This window comes from Sorex araneus, chromosome 1 (genome assembly GCF_027595985.1).
Source record: "Sorex araneus isolate mSorAra2 chromosome 1, mSorAra2.pri, whole genome shotgun sequence".
Taxonomy (NCBI): domain Eukaryota; kingdom Metazoa; phylum Chordata; class Mammalia; order Eulipotyphla; family Soricidae; genus Sorex; species Sorex araneus.
In genome coordinates this window covers 69,118,635-69,133,220 of record NC_073302.1, presented here as the reverse complement: position 1 = coordinate 69,133,220, position 14,586 = coordinate 69,118,635, and the positions used below count along the sequence as shown (strand labels likewise).

Sequence of the window (14,586 nt, the reverse complement as noted above, 5' to 3'; positions counted from 1 at the left end):
AAAAAGAATTTAATTAACTTTGGCAGAAATGGCATTATTAAAGAATTTTTGTTGCTGTTTGCTTACTTCTGGCTCTGCGTTCAGGAACCCTTCCTGCAATGTTTAAGGTACTAAATGAGAATGACATTAGGTTGGCTGCATGCACGGCAAGCACCCTACCCACTGTACTACTGCTCCCTCACTCATTAAAGGTTTTGATTCAGAAACACTGGTCTAAACTTACAAAACAAACAAAACTAGATCATAGGGCAATTCAATCTCCATACTGCTTTCCATAATGGCTGTAGCATTACCAAGAATGTTATAAGTACTCCTTTCTCTCTACGTCCTTACCAATGCATGTTATCTCTTGCCTTTTCTGTAATAATCATTTCCACAAGGTTTGAAATCTAAATCTCATTTAGTTGTAATCTGTATTTCCTCAAGACTAATGGGTATGAGTAATATTTCATGTAGCTATGTTTCTCATTCCCATTTTTGTCTTCTTCCTTATACATATATATGTACATGTATTTGTATACACTGAGCACCTCCAGGTGTGGCCTAAAAGCCAATACATATATACATGTATACACATATATATATACAATGTATATGCATATACAAACAAATACGTGTGTGAATATGTATATGTGCATGTGTATATATGTGTGTGCATGTGTGTGTTGTGTATATGCTTAAAATTAAGCCACACCTGGTGGTGTTCAGTGTTTAATCCTCACCCTGTGTACAGGGATCACTCCTTGAGGTGCTTAGGGTATGTGAAGTGAGGACCAATCCTGGGCCACTCATGTGCAAGGTAAAGCACCTTACCCACTGTGCATCTCTCCAGACTTGTATGTTCCTTTATATTAACTCCTTATCAAATACAGGGTATGCAAACATTTTATTCATTCCATAGGTTGACTTTTCCTTTTCTTTTTTAAATGATGTTTTCTTTGCTAGCAGAAGCTTTTTAGTTCGATGTACTTGAATGTGCTTATTGTTTTGGTTGCCATATGTAAAAAAAAAACCATTACCAAGACTGATGCCAAAGAGTGTATTCCTTATTTCTTCTACAAGTTTTATAATTACCGGTCTTAGAATTAAGCCTTTAAGATGCATGGGTGGTTTAAGATGGGAATCCAGTTCCAATCTTTTCATGTGGATATCATTTTTTTTCTATACCACTTATTAAAGAGACATGTCTTTTCTGATTACGTATTCTTGGATTATTTTTTTCAAACATTAGTTGGTCATACATGCACAAATTTATTTCTGAGATCTCCATTCTGTTCCACAGGTCTATGTATATTTTAGACCTACCACAGATCTGGGACCAGATTGGTAACTTGAAAAAAAATAGAAAATCAGTATCTCAAGGTATCTTCACCCTTGTGTTCACAATAATCAGAAAACAATTAAAGAATCCATCAATAAATGAAGAGACTTTAAATTGCTGGATTGCAGACTATCATTGTAAAACACTGATGAAACTAGATGACTTTCTTTTAAGACAGAAAAATTACTGTATGGTCTCATTTTGAGCAGAACATTAAACAATCAAGTTTATTCAGATAAATTAGAATGGCTATTATCAGAAGGTAGGGAGTAGGAGAAATGGCAGAGATGTTTGTCAACGAGTATAAAACTTCATTTGCAAGAGAAGTAAGTTTTCTAAAAATCTAATGTACAGTGTGGTGTTTATATGGTAGTAAACACTGCAATATATTATTTTAAAAATTAAAAGAAAAACTCATCAATAATACGTGAACCCCCCAAATAAAAACATATAAATACAATGTTAATATATAATCTAGTGTGGTTAAACTCTACATTAAAAGACTGACAGATAACACACGTGTTTAGGAACAAATATGATCTCTGAGTAGAGGCAGTTTCACATAAAATTACCTTCAAATATTAAGATAAAGAATATTAAGATAAAGAATCGAGTAAACAAGAAAAAAAACCAAACTAATACAGTTAGAAAAGCTGTAAGAAGATAGTGATTTAAGGGTAGAGTAGCTGACTGGCTATTAGAAAAATAAAAACAAATTAAGAAATCCAGAAGAGTATTATTAAGTTTTAACAACTAGATGTCATCAGTGACCCCAAGAAGACAAATTTGATTTTAATGCAGAGGAGGAGGCCAGATTGCAAACGACTGAATACGTGGTCAATCCTGAGAGACCTTACTGTGAAGAGAAACACAAAAACCACACCACACACTTGTTAGAAATGAATATACCGTCAAGTGGGATTTTCAAAAACAGATGAAAGCAGTTACAGCACGTATATACGTAGTCCAGGCAAACAGGTCATATCCAAAGTCAGGCTCACTGCTAAACTAAAGGAAGTTTGGGGACTCTCTGAGAGGAAAGTCTATTAGTCTGACTCCTCCTGACCACTCCACTAAGACATGTTGATACCATCCTCTTTAAATCCTTCCAGACCTGTGAATCAGGTTTAGACTTTCTATAGCCAAGGGATTATGTTCATATCCTCAAAGACTTTTCAGTGCATGTGAGCTGCAATACCTTGACTTCCAACCTCTTCAAATACATATTTCCCCCAAAGACTTCTAATTTCCAGAGATTCGTGCAGGCAAAGATTTTTTTAAATCAAATTCTACCTTTTGTATTATTTTTATAATTATACTTAAAAGTGATTCAGATTTTTCAAACAATACAATTACTCTAGTTCCTACTCCCTTTTCTCTCCTCTCCCATTCCTGGACCTGTCTTAAATATTAAATAATACTTTAAAACTATTAATTCTTAATTTACAGACCAATAAACTAGGCATAGATATGTTATATATGGTTACTCTAATCAGTGAGAGAAAATATTCTAATAGGTATTCTCATTTCAGTTAAGAAAATACCTTTGGTTTAAGCCGAAAAAGCATGATTTAATTCTTTTTGTAAAAATAGGGAAGACAAAGAAGAGAAATATGAAGTGTCTATTGTAGATGTCAAACTACTGAACATGAAAACAACAGAACATATGGTCTTATTGTACATTATTTGCTTTTATTAATGGAAAAATAAAAAGGAAAAGAGTGCAGTCAAATCATCACCTTCTTTCTTGAAACCTATTTAATTAAAACATGTGATGTTAAATTTTGTTTGTTTGGAGGCCACCAGCAGTGCTAAAGGAAACTCCTGTCAGTGATTAGGGGATCATGCACCAAGGATTGAACCAAATCTTCTGTCATGCACAGCACATGCTCAGCCCTTTACACTCTCTCCAGCCTATGATGTTGAAAACTTTTCTATAGATTTTAATGAATAGTCAAAAAGCATTCTACCATCATAAAACAAATTTAACGATGAAAGTATAAGATGAAATTTTAAAACCATCAAGAAATTCCTATGAGATACAGACTAAGAATCATTATCCGTAAAAAAAAACTAAAAAAAAAACATAAAAAGATGTGATTTTGTGTCAATCAACCATATGTCATAAGAAAATACAATACCATAAAGAATAAAATTCACTAAATTTCTTTTCCCTTGAGTGAAAAGGGTTTTCTACCCAAACTTCAGGCACTATGAAAAGTCTCAATTGTTCAGTTAAAATATATGCTCACTTACTCAGTTTTAAGTCTGTTATTCTGGCAGTAATTGTCTATCTTCACAGCAAGAACTAGGTAAACACTTGAATATCATCAAATTATAATGATTACACATTTTCATAAGTGATGACACATCTCAGCGAGGGCTATCATCACCTCTTGACTGAGACTCTGTGAATTATGACAACACAGCATGGGAATGTTGGTGGCATGAATGCGTATATGTGAACCATTCCTTACTAAGTATGATAGGTTGTATGGCCATGTACTTGGCGTTTGAAAGTTCATGATATTTATATTTCTATTGTAGGAGTATCATTAACAAAAAATGCATGTACTGTCACATAGAAGTAAGAATTTTACTGTGATACAAGTTAGGTATCAACCACCAGTCGCATCATTCAGTATGCAACTAAGGAAATGTGGAATACCCTTTCCTAATACACATAGAAATGTGCCAAATCAAAGAAGCATAATGAGTTCATGAAATGAACATTAGGGAAAAATTGTAGCAAAATGTCAGCACTACAAAATTACAGAAAAGGTAAAAAGTTACAAAAAATGATTTGTTATATTTAAGAAAAAATATACAATGTAGGTCTGGAGAGATGATACAGCAGGTAGGGAAATTGCCTTGTACATGGCTAACCCAATTTGATCACAGGTATCCCATATGGTCCTCCGAACCTGCAGGAGTGATCCCTGTGTACAGAGCCAAAAGTAAGCCCTGAGCAGCTTCAGGTGTGGCCCCAAAACCAACCAACCAACCACTACCACCAACGACGAAAATCCCCCAAATATACAATCTACCAATGACTATAATTTTGGGCAGAATTTATGTCAGTATGTCCATTTATACAGTTTTTTGGGAGTTTCCCAATTAATTCTTGGGTAACCAGATGGCAGTTCAATTCAAGGGCTTGAGAATGTGGTGCTGTTAGGTTCTTGTTTACCTGGAAATACTCAGGTTGATCCAGGGGTGCTGGGGTTAGAATGAAAATCAGGCACATACAAGACATGCACCTTAACCCCTGTACTATCTCTCTGGCTCCACATTTAAATTTCAATGAAAGGAAAATGATACTACAGATTCTCCAATCAAAAATTATACTTCATAATAAAAGGTTTTTAAAGATGAATTTTCTTTCAATCAAAGAATACACAATTTGCTGGGGGGAAAGGTAGCTCAGATAGAGAAGGGAACACCAAGGAAAGGCTATTGGGAGGACCCCCTCGGGTTGAAAGATGCATGCTGAAAGCAGACTACAGACCGAACAAGATGGCCACTCAATACCTCTATTGCAAACCACAACACCCAAAAGGAGACAGAACGAAAGGGAATGCCCTGCTGCAGAGGCAGGGTGGGGTGGTGGGGGAGGGGGTGGAGGTGGTGGGAGGGATACTGGGAACATTGGTGGGGGATAATGGGCACTGGTGGAGGGATGGGTAAACGATCGCTGTATGACTGAAATGCAAACACGAAAGTTGGTAAGTTCTAATTGTATCTCATGGCGATTCACTAATAAAAAAATTAAAAAGAAATACACAACTGTCATACAATTGGCTAGGGTTGAAGAGATAAGCCTGGTCCACATAGACCTAGGATAACTGGACTCTATGGTAAATAAACTCATATCCTACGGGCATCATTAGTCATGATCTAACAACTAAGCTGGGCCACAGAAAATCATGTTGGACTAGATGTTTAACTTGAATCACTTATGCATAAAACAAGCCCTATACTTTTAAACAGTCACATCAAGAGATGCTCTTTTTCTAAGAATTAGGAATTAATTAAGCGGTTTAAGGTTCTTGTATTCCTGGAGCAGGCAGAAGCCATTGGGCTACTCTAGGACACCACAGGGATGAATAAAGATGTGACTGGTGCCCGCTCAAGCAAATTGATGAGCAACAGGGATCACAAGTGACAAGTTACATGAATGGATGAATCCATATATTTCACTATACTTAGTTTAAGAGAAGAACCTAGAAGTCTAGGGCTGGGAAGTCTAGGGCTGGGAAGTTCAAAAATTTCACAAAGAAAACTTTGGAATCACAGGGGAAAACATTGAAATATAAAGAGTATACATAATTTTCCTTGAGTAGAGGTAGAGAATATTAGTGCTTACTCTTTCTCAAATGCCATATATTGTACTTGGGGTCAGTATCACTATTTTGGAGGCTTAAAAAAAGGGAAAGAAGTAATATATCTTTCACAACACTAGTATCTCTCACAACTACTCTGGATTAACGATAGCTCAGCATCTATAAAGTTTATTTTCTAACAATCACACTAAATGCCCTTTCCTTTGCTGCCTCCTATTATTCTAAAGACATGAAAGCTACAATTTCACATTGCCAGATTCCCCTGCAGCCAACCATTACTGTTTGACAGAGTCATGGGATATGAGATGAAAGCAAAAAGGAGCTGTAAGTTTCCGGTACATACTCCATGGGTGTGCAGGGACATAGCGTGTATGCATGTGACAAATGCACACACAGCTTCCTCTTCTTCTACATTCCCTCTTGCTGTCTAAATAAGTGTTCTCATTCTTCTTTTTTTTTACAGCGTTTTCTTTTTTTATTTATTGTTTCTCTTAAAAAATTTATTATCATTTTTTGAGTATTACAAAGCCGTTAATGATTTTCAGTCATACAGTATTCCAACACCCATCCCTCCACCAGTGTACACTTCATAGCATCAGTATCCCCAGGTTCCCTCCCATCATGCCCCCACACCCCCTTGTCTGCCTTTTTGGCAGGCACTTTTCTTCTCTCTCTCTCTCTCTCTCTCTCTCTCTCTCTCTCTCTCTCTCTCTCTCTCTCTCTCTCTCTCTCTCCCTTTCTCTCTCTCTGCTTTTTGGCATTGTGGTTTGCAATACTGATACTGAAAAGTTATTCAGAATATCTCTTATTTACTTTTAACATTCAGATCTTGTCCAGCATGATCATTCCCAGTTATTATTGTCATAGCAGTCTCTTTCTATCTTACCTATCCTCAGTCCCACACCCAATACCCTTCTGATAAGAGGTTAATATTAAGGATATACAAGGAACTGGCTGAAATCTTAGTTATCCTGATATCCTTGAGCTGCTAAAAAACCCTCCAATCCCATCAGAAAAAGGGGCAATGAAATGAACAGAAACTTTGTCAAAGAAGAAATCTGAGTGGCCAAAAGGCACATGAAAAACTGCTCTTCATCACTAATAATCAGAGAGATGCAGATCAAAACAACAATGAGATATCATCTCACACCACAGAGACTGGCACACTTCCAAAAGAACAAAAGCAACTGGTTTTGGCATGGATGTGGGGAGAAAGCGACTCTCCTTCACTGTTGGTGTGAACGCCGACTGGTCCAGCCTTTTTGGAAAACAATATGGACATTTCTCAAAAAACTAGAAACTGAGTTCCCATTTGACCCAGCAATACCACACCTGGGAATATACCTGGGGGGCAACAAAACACACAGCAGAAGCACCATATGTACCCCGATGTTCATTGCAGCATTGTTCACCATAGCCAGAATCTGGAAACAACCTGAGTGCCCAAGAACAGATGAATGGATAAAGAAATTATGGAACATCTACACAATGGAATACTATGCAGCTGTCAGAAAATATGAAGTCATGAAATTTGCCTATAAATGGATGGACATGAAGAGTATCATGTTGAGTGAAATGAGTCAGAAGGAAAGGGATAGATAGAGAATGACTGCATTCATTTGTGGCATATAAAAACATATATAGTAGAAAAATAATATCCATGGACAGGGTAAATAGGGTTTAGGAGGACTGGTCAATGATTGCAACTAATCTGTATTCTTTTTTACACAGTTGACAGTCACTTGTCTAACACACTCTTTGGCAGTTACAACTGAAGTAATAGACCACTGATTTTCAACCCTTCTACATCTTAGGACCTGTACCAATCCATTGCAGATGAGATAGTTTAAACTGAAGCATTTATCTTAAGTCATACCAAAAAAAAATCTTAGTTCTCCTGATATCCTTGAGCTGCTAAACGAGTATCAGCAACAGACTTGGAGGAAGTGCCATTGCATATTATTTAAAAGGTACATTTTCTATTGTTTTCTAGAAGCTTAAAACTAAGCTGGCTGACAGACATAGAAAGATTGCATTCATCTATGGAATATAAAATAACAGAGTAGGAGACTAACACCCAAGAATAGTAGAAATAAGTACCAGGAGGTTGGCTCCATGGCTTGGAAGCTGGCCTCACATGCTGGGGGAAAAGGCAGTTCAGGTAGAGAAGGGAATATCAAGTAAACTGTGGTTGGAGGACCCACTCGGGAGGGGAGATGTGTGCTGAAAGTAGACTATAGATTGAACACGATGGCCACTCAATACCCCTATTGCAAACCGCAACACCCAAAAGGAGAGAGAGAACAAAAGGGAATGCCCTGCCACAGAGGCGGGGTGGGGTGAGGGGGATAGGATTGGGGGGTGGGAGAGATACTGGGTTCATTGGTGGTGGAGAATGGACACTGGTGGAGGGATGGGTTCTCGAACATTGTGTGAGGGAAAAACAAGCATGAAAATGTGTAAATCTGTAACTGTACCCTTATGGTGATTCACTAATTTAAAAATAAATATATATATATATATATACATATATATATATATAATCACCATAAAAAAACTAAGCTGGCTGAATTAAACTTAAGGTTGATGAACTGAGCTTCCAAGGTACCTACTCTTGCATTCTCAATATTATTAATTTCTTTACAATAGAGCCAGCTGCCCTATCCCCTAGAAATACATTGCATTGTATGACGCCAGAGATCTACTGGAGTAACTTTCATGATGTATCCATCCAGCTGTGCTCCCTCTGCTATATATATCAGCTTGTAATATTTTCTCCATATGGCTTATTTGAACACCATAGTTACAATGACTTTAAAAATATGCTACCTAGCTGCTTAACTAACAACAGCAAAAGCTCTAATTTGTTGAAACCTCTATTTGTCAGATGTTCTATATTTCTCAGCTGATAGAATATAGCAATAAATGTAAGACGAAATGTTATGGAAACAGACAGTAGTTATGGAAATAAGTACTCCCAGGGGGATTGGCAAAGCTTTATTTAGAATATCTTTGAAATGGAGAACAAATTAGGTAAGAAGTGATATCGGCTTGATTAATAACTTTCCTCTGGGGTCCTTAAAAAGAAATACCACAGGCAAGGATAAAAACACAATACAAGAGAATGACCTTTAGCAGTATCTAGTATCTATTTATTTTTTTCCTGATAGCCAAAGGTCTAAGTAGTAAGCATCACATTTTTTTGTTGTTGCTGTTATAAATGTCAATAGAAATTTGAGCTTAAGTAGACATCCCAAATGTAAACTCTATGTGGTCTTGCTTATTCACAAGTAAATATAGTTATGGTATGTTTTATGCAGATAATTATAGGCTCACTAGAGTAACAGAAATTTAGTGACCCTGTATTATGTGCCAATCACCTTATACAACCAGTATGCATAGCACCATGCTTGAAGTGAAAGTCAGAAAGAACATAGTATTTACCCTACAGAGGAAGGATAAGTTAACTACAGAGGGAATTGGGTGTTCACATATTAGTATATATAAATACCCATTCTCTATATATCTAGAATGTGTGTAAGTGTATACACACATACATAAATATTATTGTACAAACTAGATTAGGTACAAGAGAAAGGAAAAAAGCAGGGCTTTCAAAATACAAGGAATGATATGGGACTATTTGGGGACCATTTGCAACACTGGTTGTTTCTGAAAGAGGTGGAGGATAAAGCTAGAGAAGTAGGAATGAGGAAAATGCTAAGGTAGGAAAATGAATTTTTTCTAATATGAATTAGAGGTTTAAAGGAAGTGGTAATGTAATCAAAAGTAAGAAAAAAAGGTAAGGAAAGAGGTAAGGGTTAGGTCAACAAGAGCTTTCTGTTTTGTATCATGTATTTAGTACCAAGTCCTGAATTAATTGTTTTAGATATTAGAATAATTATTTTGACCATGATTATAAAAATAGTTCATAAACTAGGTTCTAGGTTTTTAGTTAATAGTAAGAACAAATAATTTAACTCTTTCAAAGCATCCAATATTCTTCTGGTGTTAGATTTATTGCAGTTAAAAAAAAACACACACAAAACACAAAAATTGCTACTCTCATGGGACTTACAGATTAACATAAATACCTCATTTTAAAATTAGTATTGTATTAGTGTACAGGCAACATGTACAGAAACTCTCCTTATTTATTTATTTACTGTATTTAAGATAACCTGGTTCAGGCAGTGATAACTTTTACAGTTTTGTTGCACAAGGCTACTTATTGGACCTTCACCAGCACCAAAATGCCAAGACCCTTCATGTTGTTATTATGTCACTTTAGTTCACCTCTTTTAGCCCCTCTTCTCATCATTGCTTTGTGGTTTCACTTTTTGCTCATAAGTCAAGGGTTTATCATCATTCAATTGTATCCATTCCCTTGGTTAGTTTCTTTATACATCATAGGTAAGTGAGATAATCTGGCATATGCTTTCCCTCTGACATTTCATTTAATATAATGACTTCTAGTTCTAGCCAAGGTGCAGCAAATTTTAAGATTTGATCTTTTCTTATCTCATAATTTTGCACATGTATCACAATTACCTTACCTGTTTAGCTGCCTTGGACATTGAGTTGTTTCTGTATCTTAGTTACTCACTATTTTAAGTACTCACTGTTATCTTATTTACTCACTATTTCTATTTTGTACATATATCACAATTATGGACATTGGATGTTTCTGTATCTGAGCAGCTCACTATAGCAATCAGCAAGAAAGAAAATCAAAGACAGCTAAATTGGAAGATAAACTAAACTATCATTACTTGCAGATAACGTGATAATATACACAAACAACACCAACGACTCTAATAAAAACTCTTAGAAACAATCAACACAACAAAGTAGATGATTACAATTCAGCAAGTATCTGCTGCATTTGTATATGCAAAAAAAAATGAACTAGGCGAGAAAAAAATTAAAAAGACACCTCCATTTGAAATGGAGTTCAAAAGCATCAAATACCTAGAATCAATCTAACAAAACATGTGAAAGTCTCTGTGTAGAAACCTACAAATCAGAATTGAAAGAAATAGAAAAGAGAAATGAGAAAATATGCCACGCTCATTGACTGGAAGAATTAGGACCGTTGAAATGACTGTCCTAACCAAAGATAAGATTTGATTAAATCCCTATAAAAATAAAATGAAATTCTTCAAGGATTAGAACAAATACTACTAAAATTTTAACAGAATCATAAAATTCTGCAAATAGCCAAGGCAATTTTGAGAAAAAATATGTGAGGAATTGCATTCCCTGATGTTACACTATAAAGTTATAGTCATCAAAACTCTGTGGTACTGAAATAAAGACAAGCCGAACCAATGCAATAAAACTGAGAGCCCAAAGACTCAGATATATGGACAGTTCATTCATGATAAAGAAGTTAGATGCATGAACCATATGCCCCAATGTAGAGAGAGAGATGGGGGAAATTGTGTGCCATGGAGACGGGGAGGGTTGGACAGGTGGGGTATACTGGGGGCATTGGTGGTGTATAATGTGCACTGGTGGAGGGATGGGTGTTTGATCATTGTATGACTGAAACTCAAACATGAAAGCTTTGTAACTGTATCTCATGGTGATTCAATTAAAAAATAAAAGAAGTTAGATGCATGAAGTAGACCAAGAAGAGCCTCTTTCAAAATAATATAATAATAATAATAATAATAATCTAAAAGGCGAATATCTTTCGCAAATGGTGTTAGTAAACCTGAATAGCCAAATGCAAAAATAAATAAATAAATCTGGATCTATATCTCAAAAATTTCCAAAAGTTAACTCAAAGTGGATAAGCACTTTGAAACTGGACCAGAATTCATAAAATACAAGAAGAACACAGGAACAACATTCCAGGTATAGACCTTAAAGGGATCTTCAAAACTTAAATAAACTTCATTAGCAAAGAATATTAAAAAAATAAACAAAGGAGACTGCATCAAAATAAAGAAATAAAGAAAGCTTATGCATGGTAAAGAAACCCAGATTAAAATAAAAAGACAGGGGCTAGCGTGATAATACAGCAGGTAGGTTGTTTCCCTAGTTTGAGGCCTACCTGGTTCGATCCCCAGAACCACATATAATGATCCCTGGAGTCATCTAGGAGTGATCCCTGAGCACTGCTAAATGTGGCTCCCCACAAACAAACAAAAGTAAGATAAAATAAAATAAAATAAAATAAAATAAAGAGACAGCCGAATGGATGAGAGAAAATATCCACAGTCCAATAATCTTAGATATCTGAAACATTCTACAGGAATTAAGTTCCAGTAAAAATGAATATATACTCTTAGTAAACACAAAGCTTAAAACAGCCTAATTTCAATAACTTCTAATTTTAAAATTTACAGTGATGCAAGGAAACAACTTAAATATTGTGAAGAGAAAGCATGTGAAATGTATAAAAAGCATATTAGTTTTCATCAGCCAAGTGATACTTAAAAACCTCTTACACATAAACTTACATTGCTCCATTGGTATAGACGGTATCACTTCCTTCCACATACTGCACCTGAGCTGGATAGACATGTTGTACCTGCTGCACAGTCTGTACTTGCTGTACCTGAAAAACAAATATTGTACGAAAAAAATTAAATCCATGCCATTTCAAATAAAAGTATATATTAGGGACAGATCAACAAAAGCACTTATGCTGAATAAATTCATAACACCCTTGCTTATACATTCCTGGACACATATCTACAATTGGAACAAATAACGTTTTACATGTGTAGAGTAAAAATTTGAAAGTTCCTAGCATATTTTGTGGAACTATAAAATTCTCTTTAATAGCTTTGAAAGTTAAATTTTTAATTACAATCCATAACAGGGAATTCAAACACACAAGAGAAGAAAGAATACTCTAATAAGCCCCATCATTCAAGATAATCATTAGACCTCTCTACTTATTCCTCATGATTTACAAGAAGCTGCTGATTGTATAATTTTTACTATAAATATTCCAACTAACTTCTAAGATATAAGAGCTACTATTGACAAAAACACACAATACTGATGTCACATAAAACATTTTTTTAAATAAATAATTTATTTTTAATTAGTGAATCAACGTGAGGGTGCAGTTACAGATTTATACATTTTTGTGCTCATGTTTCCCCCATACAAAGTTCGAGAACCCATCCCTTCACCAGTGCCCATTCTCTACCACCAGTAAACCCAGCATCTCTCCCAACCTCCCCAGTCCCATCTCCCCCCACCCCACACTGCCACTATGGCAGGGTATTCCCTTTTGATCTCTCTCTCTCTGATTAGGTGTTGTGGTTTGCAATAAAGGTGTTGAGTGGCCATTGTGTTCAGTCTCTAGTCTATATTCGGCACGCATCAATCACCCTTCCCCCGCATGACCTCCGGCCACATTTTACTTGGTGTTCCCTTCTCTGAGTTGCCCAGAATGAGAGACCAGCCTCCAAGCCATGGAGACAACCTCCTGGTACTTATTTCTACTAATCTTGGGTGTTAGTCTTACAGTCTATTATTCTATATTCCACAGATGAGTGCAATCTTTCTATGTCTGTCTCTCTCTTCCTGACTCATTTCACTTAGCATGGTACTTTCCATGCTGATCCACTTATATGCTAACGTCATGACCTCATTTTTTTCTAATGGCTGCATAGTATTCCATTGTATAGATGTACCAGAGTTTCTTCAACCAGTCATCTGTTCTAGGGCACTTGGGTTTTTTCCAGATTCTGGCTATTGTAAACAGTGCTGCGATGAACATATAAGTGCAGATGTCATTTCGACTATACTTTTTGGCTTTTCTGGGATATATTCCCAGCAGTGGTATTGCTGGGTCAAATGGGAGCTCAACCTCTAATTTTTTGAGAATCGTCCATATTGTTTTCCAAAAGGGCTAAACTAGTTGGCATTCCCACCAGCAGTGTAGAAGGGTCCCTTTCTCCCCACGTCCTCTCCAACAGTGGTTGCTTTTGTTCTTTTGGATGTGTGCTAGCCTCTGTGGTATGAGGTGGTATATCGTGGTTGTTTTGATCTGCATCTCTCTGATGATTAGTGATGTAGAGCACTTTTTCATGTGTCACATAAAACATTAACAAATTCCTAGCATACTGAAATTCCCATCACTTCAAATTTTTCTGACTATTCCAATGTCTTCTTACAGTTGGCTATTAAAATCAGGATCCATCAGCTACATGCAAAAAAATGGGCTCAGATCTCTACCTAACATCATGTATGAAAGTCATGTCAAAGTGGATTAAAGATCTCAACATCTTGTAACTGTACCCTCACGGTGATTCTCTAATTAAAAATAAATAAATTTAAAAAAAAAAAAAAAAAAAAAAAAGATCTCAACATCAGAGCAGAATCCAGAAGGTACATGGGAGACAAGGTTGGCGAAAACCTCCAGGACATTGAAGCTAAAGGTATTTTCAAAGATGACACGCCACTGGCCAAGCAAGTGAAAACAGAGATAAACAAATGGGACTATCTTAAACTAATAAGCTTCTGCACCTCAAAAGAAAGTGACCAAAATACAGAGACAGTGTACAGAATGGGAAAGGATACTCACCCAACACCCATCTGATAAGGGGTTAATATCAAGGATATACAAGGCACTGGTTGAACTCTACAAGAAGAAAACATCCAACCCCATAAAAAAACAGGGGATGGAGAGCAGCCCCTCTGTTCCTGAATGCTCATGATCTTGGAGGCCAACTAACTGCTTTTAGCACCCAGCGGCTTCTTGCAGAAATGCCTCTAGACTGTGAACTAAGCTACGGCCCCATTCCGCCCCGGAGGGGAAAGGTTTTTCTTTCTTGGCCTTTCCTTTCCCAGGCGGCGACGTGGGGACTGCCATCTTATAAAGCCCACTAAACAGAGGTACAAGCTTGCAATGATGTGATTTCTGGCAGAAATTTCTCTGGACTTAATTACTAA

The 14,586-nt window shown here is 36.3% G+C and overlaps 1 protein-coding gene across 7 annotated transcripts in view; it reads right to left on the bottom strand.

Moving 5' to 3' along the window:
* The window catches only part of RFX3 (regulatory factor X3), a 333,475-nt gene that overhangs the window by 131,855 nt on the left and 187,034 nt on the right, over window positions 1–14,586 (bottom strand). For all 7 annotated transcript variants that reach the window (XM_055144130.1, XM_055144135.1, XM_055144140.1 and 4 more), the window contains one exon: window positions 12,135–12,232. In XM_055144130.1, coding sequence (XP_055000105.1) covers window positions 12,135–12,232 — 98 coding nt within the window. The remainder of the gene's footprint in view (window positions 1–12,134; window positions 12,233–14,586) is intronic.